This window comes from Vanessa atalanta, chromosome 8 (genome assembly GCF_905147765.1).
Source record: "Vanessa atalanta chromosome 8, ilVanAtal1.2, whole genome shotgun sequence".
In the NCBI taxonomy this organism is placed as follows: domain Eukaryota; kingdom Metazoa; phylum Arthropoda; class Insecta; order Lepidoptera; family Nymphalidae; genus Vanessa; species Vanessa atalanta.
The window spans coordinates 10777184-10803433 of record NC_061878.1 but is presented as its reverse complement, the minus strand read 5'-3'; the positions used below and the strand labels follow the sequence as shown (position 1 = coordinate 10803433).

The window sequence follows — 26250 nt, the reverse complement described above, 5'->3', positions numbered from 1 at the left end:
AATTTATAGATAAATCTTAGTAGTAGTAATATAAGTCGGACAAATTATATTACGTGATTTTATCCTAATTGTAGCTCTAGAAGTATTCATTTAATAAAGTTTAAATTATTACCTTCTGAATAAGGCTTAATTTTAAATAAATAAAAAATATTAAAAACTTGTATATTAATTTATTATGTTTTTCAAACATCTTTTATAAGCACTCTCAACAGTAATATTTATTAATATTGAAAATTTAACAATGTATATCTTTCATAAAAATAGAAACATTACGGCAACGTATTTCCTGCACTATAATTATAATTTTGCAAAAATAAGCCATGTAATTGAATGAATGACGCCTCTAACAAAAACACCAGATTTATCATTCATTCTTTCAAGTCATTTTCATTTACAAACTGTACGAGGGGGGAGAGTGACGTTTAGTTTCGTTTGTGTTTAGTTTTGTTTTTTTCAAAAAGTGTGAAATTGTAGAAAGTGTTATACATTGTGAGTTTCCTGATAAGACAATAACAAATCAAAATCGGTTATAAATTGAATAAATATAACATATGAAGTTCTGTATTACGACATTTTCGCGCCAAAAAGTGATAAAATTTATAATTGTTATTGTTTTTACCATATTATATTGTGCACTATGAAAGTAAGATACGTGATATTATTACAATCTATAAAGACACGTTAGGTGATCGGGTAGATTTTGAATCGATGTTGAGGCAAAATATAGCCCACCCTCCTAAACCGGCTAAAGTGGGGTCCCCCGCCCTCCGTAGGAGAAGTAAGGGTAGACAAAGGGTAGTCACCCCTATTCGGAGGGGAGCTCGAGCCTTGGGCGACCGCCGTTGGTAGGGGAAGGGATTACTATTTCAAGTTCTTTTTTTTACTTTCTAACGGGTCGCGCAAGTGTGGGAAACTTTAGTTGTGACTTTTACTTCGTTCGTTTTTCTTAGTGATATATTAAGTAAAGGAAGTTTGTTTTCTCATGGAAAATCGTATTGAAATTAGTAAGTTGCTACAAATAAAAAAAAAATTATATATTTCTTGGCAGAGACTTTAAATTACAATTATAAAATAATTATAATAATATAAACAAAGTTTGTTTGGCATGTTACTTAATTGAAGTACCTATGATATTAAATTAAACAAACTTTTAATTAGCAGATTCAAACTCTATGGAGTTGATGGTGAAAAAACATTTATTATCAAAGAGCAAGCTAGCGACCATACAACACGGAGACGAAGGGACTCAATTTACATGTGTAGAGTGTTCTGCTCAGTATGATGACAAGGAAAAATTAGAATTGCATCTGTTTTCACATTACCATACATACAGGTTCTTGTGTGGAGTGTGTGGAACTGGGTAAACACTTACTTTATTTCTCAATTATTTTTCAATAATTAATATTGATTAATTCCGCAAATAAAACATTGCATATTGAAAAATCCTTGTAAACCTGCCAGTGTTAACTTATGATTATTTTGCTACAGACTCAAACGCAAGGAACATTTAGATAGACACATGCAGGAACACACGGAGTATAGACCGCATGTCTGTCCCGAGTGCGGGAAGGGATTCAAGCGTAAAGAACATCTTAATATACACAGCTCAATTCACAAAGGAAATAAAAACTTAGCATGCTCTCTCTGCCATAAAAGTAAGGATAATGTTATACTATAAAATGTTACTGAAAACTCGGTTTTAAACTCTGCTTTATACAATTTGGTTAACTTCTTTTAAATGAGTAAATAATGTTGTTGTAGCATTTTACCGTAAGGACCATCTCCAAAAGCATTTACAGACACATAATAAACACTTTATGGAGGTTAATATTAACCCAGTCAGTGAACAGGAATTGGATATTAAACAGGAGCCAGAGGAGTATGATGAACTCCACCCGATCATTACAAGTGTAACTGGCAACGCACACAGTGAATCGTCTCTGGAGGTTTGTTTCATTTTTATTTTTTATATAAAATATGATAAATCTCTATTTAAGAGAAGATCCAGCCTTTACCCATCTTTGGGATGTTATTGTTACATGAATATTTTTATACTATTGATATTCTAAAATTATCATCACATTGGTAACAAAAAACTGAGTGAAATAAATTATATATAATAAATTCAATGAAATATAAAAAAAAAAAAACATTTATAGAATTTAACTATAAAATTAACTCATACAAAATTATATATTAATATTATTTAAATAAAATAAAATAACTGCACACTATTAAATTAAAATTAAATATAGGTGTATAGAATTGCAACTATCGCCTTGACACCATTTTTATTTCAAGTGATAGATAATATACCATTGAGTTGCTGTACACAAAACCAGACAAAAATAATAAAAGGTGATTAACAAGTCATTTGTGAACTAGTTGATAGTTTTTTGTTTTTAAACTAACGAAATTCTTGCTATTTCTTTGTGGAATGGGAATTTAAATGGCTGGTGGGGTATTAAAATAAAAAAAAATTGTTTTTGATTTCAAGTATTTTGTATTACATTAAAAATATTTTTGATATGAAGATTGGCATGTAAATATACTAAATACTTCATATTTGTCATCATAAATCATTTTTACGCATTAACTTATGACACAGTATGGAAGTATTAAGGCATTATGAATTATATATAGACTTTAAGTAATAGTACATTTAATTTTAATTGGCGTATACGAAGAGTCGAGACAAACTTCATATTGATATATTATAATGTTTTGTATTATGAGAATGAATTAAAGAATAATATTAAAAAAAAAAAAAAACTTATATTGCAGAAATAAAAATTAAATTACATAAGCTATTTTGATTTCATAAAAACAATTTAGAAGGGAAAAAATTGCCCTTGCCCTTTAAAAGGGGTATAAATTGAAAACATGAAGGGGAGTTTTGAATGCTATTTTTAAATTTCCTCCTATTTATAAAGTTTCCTTGACTTAAAGACTGTACAAAGCAATCCGGAATACGGTTGACCACGATAAAATAACAAGCTTGATTAAGCATAAGCTGTCTGTTTTTCAAGTTTGGTGTTTTTTTGGAAATCTTTATTTTTCTCTTACTCAGTGATGAGTTTTAGTGAAAACGAACCTTAAGAGATCGCTCAAGCCTCAATTACCTTCTCTATAGGTATATTTTCTTATTTTATATATGCATATATATATGCTTTAAAATTTAAATCTTTATAGAACTTGTGTGGCATGTACACACATGAAGAAAGTCGGCATAAGAGAGCGTCAGGCCGTTCGTCACGGCATACGAGTCGGTCCAACGCTCGCAATAATATAACAAACATAGATTTTTTTTTGCATACAAAACAAACAATAACATAACAAACATAGATTTCTTGTTGCTCTAATAATGTATATTATTTATGAGTGGAAACTTGATTGGCTTGTGATTTAATTTGTATTTGTTAATATTAAGACTTATTGTACTGTTTGTTTCCCAAATAAAATAAAATAAAATAAAATAAAAATAAAAATAACGTGAAGAAAAAAATATTCGTCTAATACATCATTTCTTTACGTAAATTAACTAATATATTAAAGAATAGATATATTACGAATGTATTTACAATTTATACAATTAAGACATCTTCTTAAATGGGATTCAAAGCGTTTTCAAACCATGTTATTTTTATTTGTTTTCTACATATTATAAAACAAAGTATAATTCATTATAGTGTTGTGTGAATTAACTGATAGATGACGAGGATTGTTAAATAAATTTAAAAAAAATATGCTGACTTGGAAGCTATACTAGCGTGCGCCACGTAAACCAATATACTTATATATATAATATTACGAAATAAACGTTGTCTATGAGTCTATGACCCTTATTTTACCTGGGCGCAGCTAGCGTGTAACAGTAGCTGGTGAATTATAAATACATATTTATTGCTGTGTAATTATCACTTTTGAGTTCTTAGTCTTGTTTTGTTACTATTCACACTATACACTGATTATGACTACAAAGTCTCTCCTGTGTATTCTGATCTTATCAAAGACAACGTGATTTAAACATAGACAAGATTTCTACTTTTTACTTATATGTAATATTCATAACAATTACATAAATAGGTTTACAATGACACGATGTTTTAGATGGACGATACAAGTGAATCAACAGACCAGGCCAGCAACAATTCTATAGGTCCTATGATATTTGATAGCACGAGGCCCTTCATGTGCCCAGACTGTGGGAAGAGTTACAAGAGGAAGGACCATCTCAAGATACACAGCTGGACTCATAAGAAAAAGGAGGTTCTATGCGGTCAGTGCGGGAAGGGTGAGTTATCATATATTACACTATATCTGTTTCATGTCACCTTACATAAAATATGATTTAATTTTTTAATTGAAACAATATCTCAATTCTAAACTTTATTAAAATTCGTCTTTTGAACGTGATTAACATACATACGACACGATTACACACATAACATTTATGTTGTATTAGTCTCTGCTGCGGCTTCGTCCGCGTGTGAAGGGGAAGGTGTTAAGGTGCCTTGTAGTGTTCTGTGCCCCTCGTACCTTCAGCATATAGAATATTTCATGATGATGGTTTAGTAATTACGAATTGAAAGCGAAACAAACTAACCAACTTTGGTATTTATAAGCTATTACCCGACGCCTAGCTGGGCTCTAAACTAACTACTAACTAACTCTAAAAAAAGGGGGACCAATCGACGGAATTCACTAAAGAATAGCCTATAATTATCTACGGACGATTCCTCTTCGATTGTCAATAGTCTCACACCGATACGTCCTTTAGCTTTCACGTGATTAACGCACAAAAGAAAAAAATGCATTAAATATATAAATACTAGTGATTATTATGAATTTATTATATGTCACCTACACACATCGCTAGACGAAAATTATATTTGAAATACACAATTATATATGTATATATAAGGTTTGGAATATATGACTAACTTCCACGTAATTGCATACAATTGCATTATACATGTAATTTGTGTGTAATTTTCTTGAAATTGTATCTTATGCGAGAATGACATACATTCTATGCCACAGATAAGAAAAATCACCGCAAGAAGAATTTAATTTTTCATTGATATCGTTAGAATTGATATTAATATTGTGAATATTTAAATTTAAATCTTGAATTTTAAATGACATTTACTGTAATACTATTTTCGTTTGTTTTTTTTTTTGTATTAAATATACGTTATTTAGTTTTTAGTAGGTTACCCTGTGATAATAATAGGGGATTTACTCGAGCGGCATTTATTTGATGGAAAATTAGATGATACTTTATACTATATAAGGGTAATGGAACTCTACTAACGGTAGATGGACCATGTACTAGTTTTAAAATGTAAAAAACAAATTCATGCATGAAAATACTGAGATAGAAATATTGATTGTATAAGTGCCTCAAACGGCCCGTGATAACAAAGGTATGCTAATCTTCCTGCTTGGGGTTGCCCATAAGGAAGAGATGAAAATGGAAAAAATAAAATCATGGCGCGTCAGGGATGTTAAGTGAACCGTAAAATGTCCCAAATTCAAAAGACTGACGATTCGGAAGTGACGCTAATCGTAGCTAATTTTTAAAAGTGGCAAAAAATATTGCCAGATTGAAATACTCCTTCAGATTTTTATATAGACGGTTGGCCTATATTTTTTTATATATATGCAAATGAATGCACGAAAATTGATGTAGGTATTTAAAAATTTAGTTGATTTAGAAAAATATGAAAATAAAACGTACCTTTTATTGTATTATATAAATGTACGATTTAATAATCGTTTATTAAAGCGATATAGGTAGTAACTCATTGGCGTATATTAAAAATCATGTTGTAGTATCAGGGGAATGCCCGGAGTAAAGTGCGTAACAGTAAAGTTTTATAGGAAGTAAAGTTCACAAAATTTAAAGAAATAATATTAATATTTGTAAGTTTAGGATAAAGATTACGTGTTTGAAAATAATCGATCATCATTACGATGTTTTTTTTGTAATTCCACTCCAATTCAACTCAACCGTCCTTCCAATTCAACCATCAGTGTCGCCAGCTGCACAGGTTAGCAGTGCGAGAGAGTATATCACTCTCGGAAAATGAATAGGCTTGGAGTGGCGAATGCATGCTTTACTCCAGTTAACTTTATGCACGACTTTACATGCTACATCGCATTGCTACTACGAATATTTCTGACAATCGATTTTTACTACTCTAATGGGCTGTTCTAGACGCATACTCCTATATGAAGTTCTTATATATGGTGGAGGTACTCTACAGGATACGAAGAATCCCCCCTTGTGTTCGTTTACCGCGCTCGAGTAAATTCCAAAATCCGCTCTGGGTCTCCCCTACTATTTATTTCGCTCGTTACTTATATAGTATATATTTAAACTTCGATGCGCAGCTTAGATACTATTATTATAATTTTTTCTCTAAGACGCATTGCATCTTCAAGTTTAATATAGTATATAATTTCGTAGATTTTGGCAGTTTACAAAAAAAAACCGACTCCTCTTTTATTAGTATACATATGGATTTTAAAATAAGTTAAGTTCTAGGAGGGTACAGAGATAGAAATATCCCTATTTAAAACCATACGTCGGCTATTATGTGTACATGTATATGTATATATTTTTTTATTTCGAAAATACATTCTAAAGGTATATACCTTTTATATATATACCTTTCAAATTTGTAATATATTGAATGCGTGGATAAAAAAGGGGGCGTATTGAATATTAATACCTCCATGCCTCCCAATTCTCATACCATCGGTGATGGATTTTCGCAATATATGCTTGACAGTTGGGAAGTTTCAATTTTGACAAGATGTATGTTTCAGGAGTACATTTTTAACTAACAGAATCGCCATATACATAAGCAATTTACATTTTTATTTTTAAAGTTAGACTTTACTGGAAGTGAAGGTAACAGAAAACGAAAAATAAAATAAGGTAAAGTTTTTTTTTTAATGCGATAAACAGGTCGAGAGTGAACTGAATTGATGTGACTTTAATCCTTTTACATTGTTGACGAATATGTTGTGACGTGGTCTTGCTTGATATCGCTTCGTAATCCGTATAACATAAAATTATTCGCTTATATTTTATTCGTTTGCAACTAACTTGCTACTGATAAATAAAATAAAATAAATTTTATTTATTCATATTAAACTTAAGCATTTCATTTAGATAATATGAGAAGGTATGTATCGTAAGTCTATGATATTAATCTACATATTCAGTCAATAAACATTTAAGAAACTTTCGTATTTCCATTTAATACAATAGAAAAATATTACTGTAATAATAGAATAAAATTATGTTTTTGGTCTTTTTTCTTGTTATGAATTGTATTTTGGCTTAATGGCATTAATCGAAAATTGGCAACATTTTGACTTTCATAGCTTGCATCGGATAAGGACTGTGGTCTACGCCACTAGCCTAATTCGCGAATAATTTTGAGGTTGCTGAAGTTTTATAATTGTAATCATTATAATAATTTTATTTTTTATTAAATGCCATGAGAATATAATCAACCACTTGTTGTATGATTCTCGAACTTAATCATACGTATTTTTTTTACAAAAAAACAAGGTCTTGAAATATAAAACTAACCTCATTTTAACTACATTATGTTCCACGGCCTTGACATATATCTACGTGCGTACCTTTAATGCCCTCGCACTCCTCTCGTGGGAGTTAATATTCATATAACCCGTAAACATTAAATGTAGTACTGGTAATATCTCAACCAAACGTGTAAGTCTTATAACTAAAATCTAGCTTTTCTTATCGGTACAGCTTTCTTGGGAGGAGTTTATCATGTGGGGTGAATTTTGTAAATAATAAAAAAAAACAAAATAGGTACTTTATTCATTTGTGGCTGATTTTATAACATTAATTTACACTGAAAGTTACCACCGGTTCGGAATGTTGAGTAAAATTAATTTTATTGCGAATAATCTGCAAGAAACTCAGTAGTTTGTCTGTTCCTTACTACTTTAAGTACACAGGTAATTAAATACAATAGAATTATTATTTATCCTGCATGGACATCAATGAATGCTTTTTGATGATCATTCAAAACAGGAGTATCTAAAATAGTCACCTCCAGTACCTTTTGCGGAATACTTCCAATCCTTCTCAACCTTAGTCGGCGAATTCTCAGAAAATGAATTTTTAGCAAATGTTTTGTAATATAACTGACAAATTTCTGTCTTATATGGTTAGAATATATGATTTATGTGGCCACTGACAACCGCAACCTACCTCAGGAATTAGATGTCGCAAAGCCGGTTTTAAGCTGTTACTGATACCTTCGGAAGATACGGGTCTGCCAAATATCGAGCCAAAATTCAGTAGGTCAATATGAGTGAACGAGTAGTGTAACTGATATTATACACAGTTATACACCGTAATTTCACTCGCGTTAAACGCACGTTTATTGTTATGCAGCTCTTCTGGGCAAAATTATTTCATCAATTTCTCTGTGCTGCTTTACTTAATAATATTACAATTGGTAAAATTAGTTTGTTTAATTGTCAAGCTTTCACGTCTTAACCATTAAACCGATCATCTTAAATTTGCATATAAGCTATTTCAGCCCACGCGGTTTCAGAAAAGGACAAGTTTACACCTGCCGTTCCCCTCTCTTTTGACGAAGGGTTAGAATTTAAGGGTTGTAATAAATATCACAATTCGTAAAATCAGAATCACAATGTCTGATGTAAAAATGCAATAACTGCGTAATATGGTCAAAGGTTCAGACTTATTCTATATTCGATTAATATTGACTTCGTACACTCGGTATAAGTCCAGCGACGAAATATTGTAAATAAATTTCGATTTAACTTAAAATACAACGAAACAAATGAAGAACGATGAAAAGAGTATTGTTTGACAAAATTACTTTAAATCTTTAAACTACAATAACAGATGGCTGTATAAAATATATTATCAGCTACATGTTCACGTGTTTCTTATCTCTGTTCCACCAACCCCTCCCCCACCCTTTCCCCCCAAACGACAGCAACCATTCAAGTCCTATTACAAATAACCGGTATACGGTTCGTAATAAGCAAGGACAGCAACGCAAAATGTTACTGATTAATTACAAGATGTTAGAAGTGTTATTAAAAGTAACAATTCATTGTTCGAACGTCACAAGACACGATTCAATACTTTTATGAAACGTCTTTTAAATGTTAGGAATATCATTTTGTATTATAATAAATTCTAGCTTATATTATGAATACGAAAGTTAATTTGTTTGTTACGTTTTCACGTCACGTGAATTATTGTATACACATTGTCAAGGATACAGAAAAGGATGTAGGGTACCTACCACCTGCGCTCCCCCTTCACACTCGGGTGAAGCCGTAGTTGGAAAATAGTAGTTATATAAAAATTTACTCTTGAAATTCTTGTGTTGTCAATTATAAATATAAATTAATACCAAAATAATAAATGTGATGAACAATCTCGCGAATACTACGAACAAAATTTTCATATACATTACAAATAAAAGTTTACCTTAAAGTATGTATAATAAATATAAAAGAAAGTAACATATATTATATTTACCTTTATCGATAATTGTAAAAATGTTACGACTCTCGAGGTTTCTTCTCAGCTCAGGATATTCTTTTCGGAATTTGTCAGTTTTATATTAAAGTAGTAGTAGTATATGTATATAAGCTGGTTCTAAAAACTACATCAAAATTTCAGTATCATTATTTAGGATATGTGTCAGAAAGCTGGTAAACAATGACAAAAAAAACCAGTTATTTTTGTACCATAATGGTTGTAACGGAGCGTAAATGTTGCATATAAACCGGTATGCAAGCGACACACGAACAAGGCCACCGTCACCAATTTTGTAATAAGGATGATTTTGCAATTTATGAAATGTCATATAACGTGTATTCAATGTACGAAATTATTTATTTATACTTTATTGCACGACGAGATTACAAGGATTGTACTTACAGTGCAATTACTGTGTTTGAACTGTCTTCTAAGTTGATTTCTCATTTGTTATAATCATAACCTCTATAAAATTCCTTAATGTTTATTAACACCGAAACAATAGACAGTGCAAGATCTTCAAGCGTCATATTATATTATTTACAAAGGCTTTGTTAATAAGTGATAAACAGTTCTGTTAAATTAGTATGATTATAAAATGTCTTCTCATTTAATAAGTTATCAATATTATATGGCTGATAGTAACTTCAAACCCAAAACTTGTAAAGAAAATTTAGATTACTTAATAGATTAAATCAATCTCTGGATTTGTCGTACAAATTAAGACACTCTTTTTATAAATCACTCCAAATTGAATTTAAAAAAAAAGGAGAATTTATGTGGCAATTTTTGAATACCAGGTTATATTAGGTTTTTGTTATACTAATACAACACATTTTTATTTATGGATTTATCGAAAGCCTTTGATTGAACCATCCATTGATATATTCAAATAGTGATACTCTCAAACAGATTAATTCTTCTTTCCCTATCAATTACATAAACTCATAAAATACAATGAAACAATGCATATAAATGAATGAATCCCATCTTCTATGATTTTATTAGTGATTAAGCAAATGGTGTACCACAAGGGTCATTGTTAGAGAATGTTATGGACAGTATTTTATGATGACTGACATTAAAACGCATTAAGAAATTACGCCATAAATGATCTAATTAGGACAAGTCATGTGACTATTTCCTCTTTCTCTTTTAGAAACTGGTGTTGCTACTGATAGACTGAAAACAGTTTAGTAAATATTTATTAACATACTTTTAGAAGTTTTTACATCATATATGTCAAAACTGAAATTAGATAAATATATTAAATAATACTTCTCTTCTTAGAATCAATTTGTAGCGAGCACAGTTGTGGTACGGCTTGATATAGCGTGAAATAGCTAAGATTTAAACAAATGCAGAGTTAGGTATACAAATGCACAATAACTAAAACAGCTAACCATACATGCGGTTGGCATTGCACGAGGATTAATTTGTATAATTAAATATGCGTGTGGAAACAATTCTGAACGTTTAGATGAGATGATGTGACGGAACAGGAATACATTGATAAAAAAGGGTACGACTCAATACACGCGACAGTCGATTAAGTCATTCATTTATTTAAAATTGACGTAAAAATGCATGCGGAACGGCTGATTTTTGATATTGCATAAGGGAAGCCTATCACAGCTTAACTTATAATTGATAACATTTTCTGTTAACTTTCTTCGCCATCTTTAAAAAGGGATTTTAAGAAATAACTCAGCTCTCCGTTATTATCCAAGAATTGTGAATGCATATGTATTTGATGCTTTGACGCTCTACAACTAGTTCATATATTTTTTATCTACCTTTGATTATTCTTGAGATTTCGGACGAGAAATTAAAAAGTTAAGACATTAAAATTTTTAATAAAACCAGTTGCGTGAAGGTTTTTGTACCTTTAACCCTTTCCCTGTCCTGTACAACACATGATTCATGGTTATTGTTTAATTATTGTGTCGGCTATTTGGACAGGGAACCTGTTAAAGTAAAATGGGCAAGTCGCAAGTCGGATTATTATTTACTTTTGTAAATAATTTCTCGACTTGCGACTTACCTATTGTGCGTTAACAGTGCGTTAACACGTAATATGATATGATAAATATGTAATATGTACGTATTGTACGTAAACAATATGAAGAGCATTGCAACGAACTTCGTGTATTGGTTTAATTAGCCTTTTATTTAACAGCCTAGCTATTTTAATAAATGGCTAAGTTCAACCAGCGGCCTGAATTTGTTTCGTTCAATGTAATTTGCTTTAGTCTCTTCTAAAAATAAAAATGTTTGTATTAGTTAGACTAAAATGTACTAAATATCAATTTAGTTTTTGTTAGGCCGCTGATGTGACGCATAGTGAAAAGGCTAGTCCGTTAAATTGAATGGCTAAATAAACAGCTGGCTAAGTCATGGCTAAGACACCAGCGACACATTTATGTATACTAAATACTGGTTCTTTGAAAATAATATTTTAAATATGTACCTTAAAGACATGAATGTCGTGTAACATTATAAAGCTCGTACTCGCAGGCAGGTTGATCCCGTCCCCTTGACCGCCCTACACGGCCTAGATATCGACCTATCCTTCTAGAAATACCAACGCCTCATATTTTCACGTATCTACTCTACTGGGTTTAATTCCATGTTGGATATTAATTTTACGTTTTAAGTTGACAGTTAATTGTCATATTTTCATTTCGATTTTTTAAATAATAGAACTCATTTTCGAATTACAATTACATAAAGACAGTAAAAACAGTCGCATTAAATATTGTCGTTAACAGAATAGTGATAAAAGTTTAATTATCTTCCCTATCCAAATTCCTCATACTATTCCAATTATTTTATGTTTCTTTTGATTATCATTATTTTAAAACAGGCTAGTTGTCGCCAGCTGCTTTGCTTGTGTTTTAGGGATTGATCGTCAGATGTAAGATATGTCCTTTGGGTTTCAAGCTTCCTTCGAAACAAATATTATCAAATTCAGGTCAGTGGTTTAGCCGTACGAATGTCACAGACAGACTGACAGAGTTACTTTCGTAATTATTTTATTAGTATAAGTATTAGTATACATTTTGACAAGCTAAGAACAATTTTTAATCGGTTCCAAAAAAGGAGGTTTTCAGTTTATGAACCAGAGCTCCGTAATTTAAGAAAGGACTCGGAAAAAATATTTTTTACCCAACATACATTTTGAAGTAAGGATGTTTTCTCGGCATTCAATTTATTTTTAACTAATTGTCTCAGACTATTAATATAAAATCATTTTAAAACCGTACCGTATCAAAATGATTTATTAAATTTAGTAAAATACGCTTGTGTATTTTTTCTTACGTCAGTGAAGCGCGATATTTCGGTCTTAGACGCAACCACTATCGTTATACAGACGCAGAACTTCCGCTTATTTAATAAGGATACATACATATATAAATAACCATATTAGTGTTACCTTAGAAATATGTATTTTCCTTATAAACATATATCTATTTAAATAGATATTTTTTTGGAATATAAAGATCTATTATAAAAACATTACTAAATAAACATTTATTTGTATCTATTGTATTAAATTCTCAGTTTTGTAAATAAAAAGTGAGTTACTACTGGGGGACAGCATTACTTCGTAATATTGTATTCCAGTTTCAAGGGTGAGTCGGTCAGTGTTATAAGCACAATGAATCCTGCATCTTATTCCAAACAAGAGATGTAAAGACATATAAACTTTGATATTGATTTGACGCAATACCATTGGTCCAGATCGCGAGTTTCGAGTGTCGGCGAAGTTGTTTTCGGAATTCTGAAAGTATAATTAAAGTGTATTATAATTATATAAGTGTAATAGTGCTGTGATGTCGTCCTGACCGATTTCGGCCACGAGAGCTAATCTTGGCCAGCAATCTAAGGACATATCATAGTGCAAAATTATGCACTCTCTAGTGCCTCACTCTCATTATCCAATGAGACGGCAAATCCGATACGACCGAAAAGAGTTCAGGCGCAGGACTCACGTGGTTTCCGAGGCATGGAAGTGTACACACTTCCAACTTCCAGTCTCCGGGCTGTTATCCTTGAACCATCGGGATCTGCGATCTTATAAACAAGTAAACCAATGAGGCGGTCGTATGTACTAGTTTTGTATTAAAAATAAAGATAAATTAATAAATAAATATTTGTAGTGCTTATACAATAGAGCTAATAGCAAATTGCATAGATTATATAAATTTAAAGTTTGTTTATTCGTACTGTTTCCTTCATTGGAAATATTTCTCGGTCCCTTGATGGGTGGCAGGACGGTGTACATGCCTTGTACGAGGTGATCATTTAGCTATTTACCACCAAATGGTCCCTTTTCCTGCCTGCTATAAAATTTTTGATTTATTTAAAAATACACATATTTTTAGAAACCTTATAAGATATTTTATAGAGGTACTAATATTTTTCAACAAGATCAAAACGAGTTTATCTATAATTTTGTTTGAAAAATGTGACAGAAAAAATTTAACCTTCATTCGTAGGCCCTTTTTATAATAAAATATATATGTTCAAAGCTACCCTTCTAAGCTCATGTAGTAAGAAGGGGTCTTACAAAAGGGGGGTGGATATCCCAAGACCCTTTCGAACCCGCTTCGACCCTTTTACCGTTAAGCCATTGTAGCTTCAACGGTTCAATTATTTATAACATATGAGAAAAAAACTTACTTTGAATTTGGGTTGTGTTCTGAAGAAGGAGTAAGGATGTAGTTATTTTTAGTATTATGATATTATATAAATGATAATTAAATAATTACCAAACAGAAAACAACGAAACGTATAAAAAAAAAAAAAACAAAAAATAATTAATACTAGCGCGAAAAACTCATGTGTTCTAAGATATCATTAATTTTAAATAAAATATGAATAAAAAAAAAATATATTGGTAGCCATTTTTAAAAAATTACAGTGTTAAGTATGATAGGTTGTCTCTTCATGTCGTCAACAGTAATATAGGTGCGTAAAATTCTAGCGCAATCACTCAGGTGGAACTTGTTTAAAATTCAGTTGCAAGATGTGACCTACTGATACCGGAGGATAGCAGGTACCGGAGCCGAGGTGGCTCAGTGGCTAGACCACAAGATTTATAATCGAAGATTGCGGGTTCCGAAACCCAAACCACCGGGAAAATATGTCATTTTTAAATACACGTTAATCTTGTGCTGGGCGGTGAGGGGAAAACATAGTATGGGTACTTGTTTGAATGTATTATATAGCATGTTCTGCCACATGTGTATCGTATACGAGCGGCGTGGTGAAATAGTCTTTAAACCTTGTCCTCAAAAAAGGAGCAGCGGTACACTTACAGGCTGTTGCTTCATAGTGAAGCTAAATAAAAATTTAGCTTAACTTTATAAACATTTCCTTACTAATACTCAGAATTTATGCAAGAGTATAATAATGGTTTACATACAAAGTTGATTTTGAATGACAAACGTCAGAATCCTTTTTTTTTAATCTTTTCGCACGAAACAACTCGACGTTTCATCACAATCGAAATAATGATTTAGGAACGGATAGGACCGATATACATTAATTTTAATTTATATAGCTTAACGAATTAGGGAAATTAGTTTCAAAACCAACATCGATCGATTTTCGATTCGATTTTCGGCCAAGAAATTCGTCAGTTATTCAACTGAATAAATATAAATATAATGTACACACTATAGCACTCAGAAATGTTCCTTTCTATCGGATAATTCTTTTTTTAAAATTGCATCATTATTCATTGCGGAGGTTAGGTTACATACAAACAAGCAATTTTATCTTTCTCTCTTATTCTCATTATAATATTATAGATTTAAAACATTAAACTACGAAAATAATATCTATATAAATAAGCGAAATAGAACTCATTGATTAATCACGAAATCTCCGAAACTGTAACACCTAAAAACTTAAAATTTAGACAGATAAGGTACCTTACATGGGTGTAGACATCCGCTTAGAACGGATTTTACGAAACTCCACCCCTAAGGGGGGTAAAACGCGCGGGTAAATTCGTAGGTTTAGCTAGAAATACATATATATATATATATATATATATATATATATATAAGCCAAGTCACTATATTAGACTTATCGTTATTGTAAATTTGTAATATATAATTAAATGGCCATACTAACTTTGAAAAACACCCGAGTTGAAATATATATATATATATATATATATATATATGTAACCTAAAAGTTGATTTTGATTCTATCGCTATTTCTTTTACCTTGTTCTTTAAATTTGAAAGTAATTATGTCTGACTGCATCTTGCACTTTCACAGTCAAACCAATGAAGCAAATTTGATGAAATTTGGTACGCAAGTTTAAAGTCCAAGGAATGACATACATGACTAATGTAACATCGACAACCAACCCCTACAACTTCTGTTATAGATATATATATTCATTTAAAGTGAAAAATATTTTGTAAAGGACACAATTTACAAATATCACTATTACCTTGAAATGAATAAAGTAGGGGTATTTTTAAATATACAAAAACTACCGACCTCGAGTCGTTTACCTGGGGGTAAGGTCTTATTTAGAATAGAAATTCTATAAAAAAATACAACAAAAAACGGTTTTTTTTATCCTATCTCGTCTTGAATTCTATTATATTTCCTAGTACTTTGGGTCGGGTAATTTTTTTTTACTTTTCAACCCCTCGTCCTTTTTTTATTACCCTTCGACTATAATTGTTCGATCACTTAAAATATACCACTTGTCTTTATAATGCACGGAATAGTTTGAAGTATTATGGTAATATTCATTCTCTTACATATTGTATAATTATTGATTACAGATTGATATATATATTAAATTGGAATACGCACACACATTCTTCGAAGTCGGTAAAGTTTAGTCGTCAGTGTTTAGTTGAGCTTCAATATCTAGCGACCTTCGTTGGTCCCTTCCCTACTTTGTGATCCCCATGGGTTACGAGGGGGAATGGAGGGGACACGCCTCGGGCTGGGTTTGTAGGGTTCTGGTATTGAATTTATTTTTAGAAGGGGGACTGACGGCTGACGTCACAGTACTATCGTTTCTCATATAGACGCTGAAGCGAACGAATGCCACACTTACGTGTTATATTCACTTCATTACATACAATAAAACAAAGTCGCTTCCCGCTCTCTCTCTTAGTACCTGTGTATGCTTAGATCTTTAAAACTATCTCTTAGGAATAACCCACAATAATTAATATTAATCTTTACTTTTTACGAGAATGGCTTATTTACGAAGTGATTTGAAGCCATACAGCATAATTCTTAAAGGTTTATTTGTGGTGCTTTTAATATAGATCTATACGACTCTTTCGAGCATGTAATTTAAATTGATATTTAGAAGATATTACTTAAAATGCAGAGCCATAGCGACATATTTGTAATGTCTAATGACAAAAAAGAGGTGAACGCTGTAGGTATAGAAAGAAATTCTGTATCCTACAGTATTCCGTATACTACAGAATGTCTTTATATATTATCAGCATTGCACCCGTGCGAAGCCGGGGCGGGACGCTAGTCTTATACTACATTATATTGTTTACAGTCTAAGCACTTGAACGTTAGAGTAATGTGGTATACATTTTACAAGTGTTTATTTAAGTTATTTGTTAGTTGGTCAACAGTTGCACCTAAACATTAAACTAGTTCTAGCAAACGTATTGAGTCGTAATTTTTCACCCTTTGTGTTTGCTGGTTTGTTAGCAACTAGTTGTGATAAAAAAAGTGATTCAGTTCACTAACTATGATATTTGTTTATAATTTTTTTTTTATTTAAATATATATCGTTCGAATAATAAAAAATATATAGAAAATACTGTGCAGTAGCATAAATTGATGTATTTCGGTTACGTTCTTATAGAATTAACTCATATTGTACCATAACATTAAAAGAGCTTAAGAGTAGGAACCTGATTTTATTTTACAATGTGTTTTGCACAAGAGAGGACACGAATGTGAACTGTGAACGTATTTTACTTCGATGACGTCGTGTCAGCCTCCCAGAAATCAATATTGCATGCTACTAGTATTTTCATTGGTAACCTATAAATAACTTTGAACCAAATGTTATGTATTATAAAACGGTTCCCCCTAATCTGACGGGCTAATTATCATATTGTCCGATCTATGGCACATGAACAGATTACAATGTTTCTCGTATTACAGTTAAATTTTATAATAAAGTATTAGAAGAATGATTTCTGAACTGCTATAAGCACTACTTGTACTAAGATTTAAATTTTTAATGGTGACGATACAGCGAATTAGTAGAAGATAAGTTTTACATTATATAAGCGATCTTATAATGTTTTTCTAAACGCGAAGTATCTTAGTTTTGTCGTATTATAGCTTTGAATTAAATGTAAAGCAACCACTGTACAAACACTGTACAAACACACACATCAACCACTGAGAGCCGAAATGGCCCAGTGGTTAGAACGCGTGCATCTTAACCGATGATTTCGGGTTCAAACCCAGGCAGGCACCATTGAAATTTCATGTGGCTAATTTGTGTTTATAATTCATCTCGTGCTCGGCGGTGAAGGAAAACATCGTGTGGAAACCTGCATGTGTCTAATTTCAACGAAATTCTGCCACATGTGTATTCCGCCAACCCGCATTGGAGCAGCGTGGTGGAATATGCTCCAAACCTTCTCGTCAAAGGGAGAGGAGGCCTTTATCCCAGCAGTGGCACATTTACGGGCAGCTAATGCTAATGCAACCACTGTAAACTTAAACTCAGTTTCCGGTTAATTTAATATCTGAAATGTCCGAAACATCACAGTAACTTCACTGTCTGATCTTTTGCTGTATAATCTTGCTTTGATTGATTTTAATGTCGTTATAGTGAAACAGTTATTATCAATATCATTTTAGAATTTATAAATTTAAAATTTATTTAAGGGTTCTGTTATAAAGATGAAAGAACAAAATGATAACATTAAAATACTAGTATTAAAGTATACTAGTGATCCACCCTGGCTTTCCATGGCTGCACTCAGGAATACTGTAACTTTCTACTAGTGTTTTTTAATAGGGTCATTAGGTTTCTATTTGACGTACGTATAAACAAACAAATTTTACCTCTTTATTATAGTAGTAAAGATAAAAGTTGATAACAATGATAACTATTAAAATAAATTTCAATGAATATTGTTCTGAAAATCACTTGACAATTTTTCATGGTATACTAAAAATTAAAAAGTATAAAACTCATATTCTGTCAGACATTCCTAGACCCTTTAGAAGTATGGCGTGACAGATATTTGCTTGTGGCTGAGATAAGCATTTCCAAGTGGAAGCCTTTGCCTTTGACGCTGATTATGCTCGAATTATTTATTAGACGGGTCTTTAACTGCAAATCCGCTACTACCAAAGAGAATTTGAGGTCATCCCCCCTCGGAATTATTAGAATTTCGTTTTAATCTAGAAATATCTTGATGAAATGAAAGGTAATGTGAGATCCCTACAGCCAATATCTAAATATATGCAAATGTAAATTCGTTATTTCTGGCGACCTTTTTTGGCCCGCTAAGTTTTTTTGAAAAGAAATAAAGATAAATTCTGTGTGCCGCCCCCTTTTTTTTGGCGCCCCGAGCGATCGACCGTCCTCAACCTCTCCCCCCTCGTCCCTCATACTGATACTGGATTCGATAGCAAAATGTCGATTTGGTTTTTATTAAAGGAAAATAAAATATGGTATAAATGGATGTTGGGATGTCTGTTTGAGATTAATAAACTTCGATACCGTTTGACCGCTCACCATGGAAATTGGGATTAGACGAATCGTAAGCTCGAATGGATCTTAACAAAGGTGAATCCTGTTCCACCTTTTACCTTTTCGGTTTAGTAACTTGCTTATATATCAGACCTCGAGGTTCCGATTTACTGTCACGGATGAGGCTTCGAACGGGGATTTTCTTTTGAGAAGAAGCATCGAAAAATACGTTAAGCCTTTCCTTCTGCGTCTAATTTGGCTCCGGTCGGGTTGGATTACCGCCCCATCGCCCCATCGGGCTATGAGAGTATGGGAGTAAAGAGTGCGCCTGCTTTGCGCATGCGAGGCTTCACTACATAGCTACATAGACTTTCTTTCGCTGGAATTTCGTTTTTCATTTGGGGGATTCACCGGCGCCGAGTGCCAGAAAACTCATTAATAAACCAGCGGTACCCACACCATCTGTACGGGGGATATGGGATCGCTTGCGCATGCTATCATAATGCCCAATGGATAGTTATGTAAATATATTATGTTATAGACAGTTACCTATCCTTTATAGTACATTTATGAAACCTACAAAAATTTAAAGTAGCGTTATTTATTTTATTACAAATGTTTCTACGCATATTCTAATTTTAAAATCTTTTTCAGCATTTCACACGGCTGATCAGATGTTGGTTCACGTTAACTTGGTCCACCTCCGAGCCCATGAAGCCAATAACGAAGGTGTGATGCAGCTACGAGCGCTGCTGGGGGACCAGATAGACATCGAAGTGCTCGTAAGTTTTATATTATATTTACTTGAAAACAAAATCTCTAGGCACTAAGACAAGAGACCCATCCAAGTAACTAAAAGGTGTTATAAGCTTAGCTTTATCGTTATCTATTCTTATCAAGTCCAGCTAGTAACGTTAAGTTCATATTGTGCGTAACTTATAATTCAACGACAAGAAAAAGTTTTATTTTTAATTGTGTTGTTTGTTATTTTTATTTGGTTGGTTGACAACTCTGTGATTTTACTGTGAATCGCTTGATAGAACATCCATGCTGTTTTTAATTGATAATCTAGAGATTGCCGATTTATTTAAGGTCTTATTGTTTAACGCTATTAAGCAGGCCCATATTTGAGTGTCTGGAGGCCCTGGGGCAACAAAGGGCCCTTAATTATTTTGATTAATTAAAACAAATTAAATTCTCTTAACTACTTATAAATATTTTATATATTTATTTTATTTTTTATTAAAAATGTATATTTTAACAAATAAGTCCCTGAGGCTATAGCCCCGGATGCCAGGCCCTAAATTTGGCTCGGCTATTAAGGGTCGTCTAATGACAAGAAAGTTGCAAAATAATTTTTCCAAGATGTTCGCGATATTTTCTTATATAACAATATCAAAAGTTTGTGTTTATAATATATTCCAGCTCCGTAAACTCACCAACACTTCGATGAAAGTTCGAACAACGTTATACACCAGTTCATATTAAAATAATTCTGAAGTTACTTAGTCGAAATGCTCTTAAGTTTACACGAATTACTTGTTGATTGTGTTCGGTTGAACAGTTTTCTAAAATGTGTTTTGTTTTAAGAAATGAGTTTAGCTTTAAATAATGATATCATTTATTCATAATCAAAGTTAAATTTCAAAAACTTTTTTTTTTGTTATGTATTTAGTAAATATTTGGGGTGTGTGTCTAAATTCGGTGATATAGTTTTTAAATCTCTTCTATTGGTATAGTCATTGGTTGACAACCACTGACTAGGACGTATGTATATGTAAAAAAAAATGATAATTAGGTCTAGAAGTATATAATAAAATAGTGCTCATTAAAGGAGTTTACAATAATGTAAATAAATTAAATTAGTCCTCCGTGGTCGAGTAGTGTGTACACCGGTCTTCATGGGTAAGCTACTCCGAGGTCCCGGGTTCGATTCCCGGCCGAGTCGATGTAGAAAAAGTTCATTAGTTTTCTATGTTATCTAGAGTCTGGGTGTTTGTGGTACCGTCGTTACTTCTGATTTTCCATAACACAAGTGCTTTAGCTACTTACATTGGGATCAGAGTAATGTATGTGATGTTGTCCAAACAAAAAAAATATCAGTGAAAAAAAATTGTAATAAATAATATTTCATACAAAAAACTTCGATGAGAAAAATATTAATTCTACCCAAGCTATTTCAATAATAAATTTAAAATAAACTGTTAGTTAAACATGTACGTATTACTTTTATTTCTAAAATAGTTTCATTTAGTAAAACTATATCACCAGTACTATAATGTTAAGTATGCCCATCGAAAGTGTATATGTCTGCATACTATAATGGAATTCTATAAATAACTTTCACTTTTGTTGCTTTACTTTGTTACGAGCTTAATCTACTTTTTGTTTTATAATCTGAATTTTAAAGTATATATTCTTCATTGTTTAACAGAATGAGGCTCCCTCCTTACTCGTACCGAGGAAGAAGCCATCTCCAGAGAACCGCCCTCACGAGTGTCCCGTTTGTCACCGCAAGTTTAAGAGAAAACAGCATCTTAAAATACACGCCAATGTTCATCTCAAGCAGACGACGGCGGCGAATACCGTCTGGTGTTCGCTTTGTAATGAAGGTGAGTATCGTCTCTTCCAAACAAAAAAGGAATCTCAATAAATGAACTACATCAAGAGCCGAGATGGCCCAGTGGTTAGAACGCGTGCATCTTAACCAATTATTGCGTGTTCAAATCCAAGCAAGCACTACTGAATATGCTAAATTTGTGTTCACCTACATGAATAAAATTCTGCGAAATGTGTGTCCGCCAACCCGTATTGAAACGGCATGGTTATAAGCTCCAAACCTTACGCTCAAAAATACTACACTCACCTCCTCCTCAGCCCAACAGTTGGACTTTACAGTTTAAACAACATTTGAAATCAAATTGACCCGATACAATCGGTCGAGGGCTGGAATAATCTATGATATTCACTATGTATTCGTGAAAAAATCGCGTTATAATTGTCGACGTGGCTATTGTCGGAACCTTAAAAGTAAAATACCGCTTGTAGTACTATAATTAAATATAAAAATGTAAGCTTTTTTTAAGGTCATCTTTATTCCTTCTTCGGTTTGAATTGGTTATAAACTACTTGAGTTCAAATATGCATTATTAAAAATTGAAACACGTGGCAGAGATTAAACGTATTTGCGTCAGAAGTGTTCGCAATTAGTTTCCAAATAAAATGCGATATGTATGTTTGTAGTAATTTTTTATGTTTCTTTCCAGGTTTCTCCGATAACGCAATGTTCGAAAGCCACAGTTGCCAGTGGTCGGGCCAAGACTACGCAGAGAACGGCGAATACGAGCAGGCGCAGTTCAGCTCGTCGCACGACACTAAGAAAGAGAATAACCCGATCGAATTCGTTGAGGTAACTGGTTATAACCGGTTCAGATTGGATTCGGCCATTTTCTTTTATCATTTACTTACCGGGACCATGTCTTCCTGTATACATTGATCTATCGCCCATTGCATCATATTCTATTATAGAATTTATCTCTCACGATGGCACAGAATGGCGTTATGTTATCGGCGTATAATAGAGTGAGTGTCTTAGTGTGTGTAAGTGGACTAAGAGTAAAGTCAGCAAAAAAATACAAACTAAATTATATATTTTATATAAATATCATAATTTAACGTGGACACTTGGACGTATTACTTTCTGCAAGACCGTCTGAGGTACCACCCAAAATGTTCCGATTTGAAGTGTGAGTGAGGCAGTTTACACAAGAACAAGGGACATACGGCATTTCTTACGGCGTCTGTGTCCACTTATCATCAGTTGGCCCATTTGACGGTCCGTCAACATAGGTTGACGTCTTTGTGAAAATAAGACTATGTACGATATTATATATTTGTGAAGATACTTAACTATAGTTTGAACTTGTTTACAGGTAGTGGTTAATGAAACAAATGACCTCCAAGAGGAGGCGAACATCCCGATTCCGCGACGCGTGTTCGTCTGCAAGTTCTGCTCCAAGCCCTTCAAGAGGAAAGACCACTACAAGATACACCTCCATATACACACCGGCATCAAGTCCTTCTTCTGTCCCGACTGTGGAAAGGGTAACATACATTTTTACTAGGATCCAACTACGTAGCCTTAAAGGCCCAGCTAACCTATCTAACTAGCATTGTATTTTTTCAAAAGAACAAGCTAATTTTAAATAGCGTGAAATATTGCAGGTTTTTATAGAAAGGATCACCTTCAGAAACACATGATCGTACACGCCAAGTTCAAAACGAAACCGCGACCCAAGAAGGAGATCCCTGACCTGTTCCCTATCGACATGTTAGCGAAGAAGGACGTTAAACCCGAGATCACTATACATGTAAGACTATTTCAATCATATTTGCGTAAAAATTTTGTATTTTCATATCAAATTGTTAATCTTCTGTTCATTAATGTCTTATTGGCTATAACGCCTAGCTTGACTTAAACCAAACATTTAAATTTGTTTTCTTTTTGAAAAATATTTTTATACTCACAATACATAATCGTTTTTTTTTTTAACTTGTTTATTACAAACTAGATGGCGCCTGCGGCTTCGCTCGCGTTTTAGGGGTGTGCCGTCAAGTGTTAGACATAAAAAGTAGCCTTTGTCTTTTACTAGAAAGAGAGAGAAAACAAAGTTACTTTCGTATTTATAATATTAGTATAGATGGAAGAATACTTATATAATTGAAACGTAAGGCAAAAATACCGCAAGTGTTAAATTTTAAAGATTAGTAATTTGTTTAGCAGGATTACAATGGCTGTATGCCCTTTTTTGTTTACCTGACTGTACTGTGACACATGGACGCCAATATACAAAACAATGAACGTGCAAAACAGTAATTATAGCAATATATTTTTCCAGGCTCCGTCTAACACAAAGCTGCGTGTGCCGCTGCAGATCAAGGTGCCGTACCAGATGGTGGTGTCGCTGGACAACGGCGAGCGACGCGCCGTCACCGTCGACCCGCAGGCCGACGCCTAGTGCCGAGTGGCGGCGCCACTGAACTACTGACTACCATCCGAACGAGCCCTTGAGAGAAGACATTACTGTCTTTTGGTGTCGTCACTTGTCGTCCATAGTATAGAACATTTTGACCCAGGCCGAGATGCGTAATGCCTAAATGAAGATGTCTTCGAATCTTAATACAATATAGCATAATGATGTGATTTTTTATTAGCTTTTATATATATTTCATTTATTATTACTAGAAGAATTTAGACAGAAGTGTAGGTCTCTCAGTAATTCCACATTCGAGAATACCAAAAACTTTCTGGTGAAAAAATCCACTTGTAGGCATAGTGAAATGATTTGCCCAGCAACGAGTAGGTAGTTACGCTTATGACGATTACGAACTTAACTTTGGCTAATTACATTTTAATAACGTTTAAATTGTAATGGTCGTTAGTACAACACAAATCTTGTAACACTACGCGTGTAGTATTATTCAAAGTATGAATGGTAAATTATTCTGACCCAAATAATAATAAACAAACGTAAATAGCACGCCTTGTTGACTAAAAAATTAAAGAAGATTGATTAAAAAATAAAAGAAGTAATAAGCAGCGTCCATTAAAGAAAGTCCTGAAGAATATCGCGGTATCAAATCCCGAAAGGATCGTTTGTTATTCAAACTCGGTGGAAAGAAACTCAATGATATAAGCTCCATACCTTTAAGAGCAGTGGACGTCTTACTTATGAATTAAAATTCGCTTCACTATATAAAATATATTAATAATAACAATCTGTAGGCATATTCCAAAATGCTGGGTCCAAAACGAATGCGTAATGTATGATCTCCTAGTTATAAAAATATATCGTTTATTAGCAATTTGTACATATCTTAATAGTCTACGACAAATATAAGATTTCAACATAATCACGATAATTCTTATTATATTATAACGTCAACGATTTTAATGTAGTTCGTAAGTTTCAGATTTTGATATAATTATAAATTATCTCCAATTTTTATAAATTAAACGTTGAAAATATTAATAATATTAGTTTTAACAAAAGTCAATAGCTGAAACTTGATTGCAAAGACACTTAGCTGCGTCAGTTTTTAAATTTCAATAAATAAATGATTGACTTAAATTTTATTATAACTGTTGAATATAGATAAATGTAAAGTTCTGTGCTGATTCTCGTATATCCAATCTCTAAACTTAAATAAGGAGGTGTTCTATGTTCCAATGGAGCAGGAGTAACCATAAACAAACATTAGCTTGCCATATTCCACGAGATTTGCTAATAGTTCTGCTGTATTATGCACTACAAACATTTGATTATTGTCTATTTTAATACAAAACTTTTCCACTCACTAATTTCACAGATTATATAGATCTTAACCAACAATGTCATGTCAATTGAAGGCCAGAGACGTTTATTTATCTTTACTCCTTCCATCATTGCCATCGGCTGTAGTAATATAGCTGTGTCAAATTAGTTTAAGTATTGTGTTAAACTGGTTTGGCACCGTTGTTTTAAAATATTTAGTAACTATAAGTTCAGTTCGATTGGGTTTGTAAATATTTGAGGTGCCATGCAATGTACCAAAAATTGAGTATGTTTTACCTTCGAAGTTCCTCTTGTCTTTACACGAAATATCTTGTGATCTTATTTGTAAGTTCAAATGTGTAACATAAAGTACAAAATAAAAAAATATTTTGCACCGATTTTTAATCTTTTATTTATTCATACTATTAAATTATTTGATAATAAAAAGCACCTATTTTTCAAAATATAAAAATTTGCTAACGAATATTAATAATAATAATATTACAATAATATTAGACATAAAATATTTTTCTTTAATAGTGGAAGCACATTATGTACTTGTATTAAATTATTACAAACACGTTTTATTTTACTACAGACATTTGTGCCAAAGATAT

At 32.5% G+C, this 26250-nt stretch overlaps 1 protein-coding gene across 4 annotated transcripts; it reads left to right on the top strand.

Moving 5' to 3' along the window:
• Window positions 1–404: 404 nt before the first annotated feature.
• LOC125066088 (zinc finger protein 624-like) lies at window positions 405–26031 on the top strand. Of its 4 annotated transcripts, none has more exons than XM_047674015.1 (11): window positions 405–489; window positions 1162–1360; window positions 1489–1655; window positions 1762–1946; window positions 4111–4294; window positions 19974–20101; window positions 21754–21931; window positions 22586–22728; window positions 23252–23423; window positions 23544–23689; window positions 24218–26031. In XM_047674015.1, exons 2-11 carry the CDS (start codon window positions 1173–1175, stop codon window positions 24335–24337), a joined length of 1611 nt encoding a protein of 536 aa, XP_047529971.1. In that variant the 5' UTR covers window positions 405–489; window positions 1162–1172; the 3' UTR covers window positions 24338–26031. The 4 variants fall into 4 exon arrangements, with proteins under 4 accessions (XP_047529971.1, XP_047529968.1, XP_047529970.1 ...); XM_047674012.1 differs by having other exon boundaries at window positions 413–1004; window positions 1159–1360; XM_047674014.1 differs by having other exon boundaries at window positions 416–643.
• The last annotated feature ends 219 nt before the right edge of the window (window positions 26032–26250 follow it).

Excerpts from the sequence above, each read along its gene's own strand:
- LOC125066088 (XM_047674012.1), top strand. The coding sequence starts at position 983 with ATGGAAAATCGTATTGAAATTA. Across the intron at positions 1,656-1,761 it reads ATGCTCTCTCTGCCATAAAA|CATTTTACCGTAAGGACCAT; the intron begins GTAAGGATAATG and ends ATGTTGTTGTAG. Across the intron at positions 20,102-21,753 it reads AGATAGACATCGAAGTGCTC|AATGAGGCTCCCTCCTTACT; the intron begins GTAAGTTTTATA and ends ATTGTTTAACAG.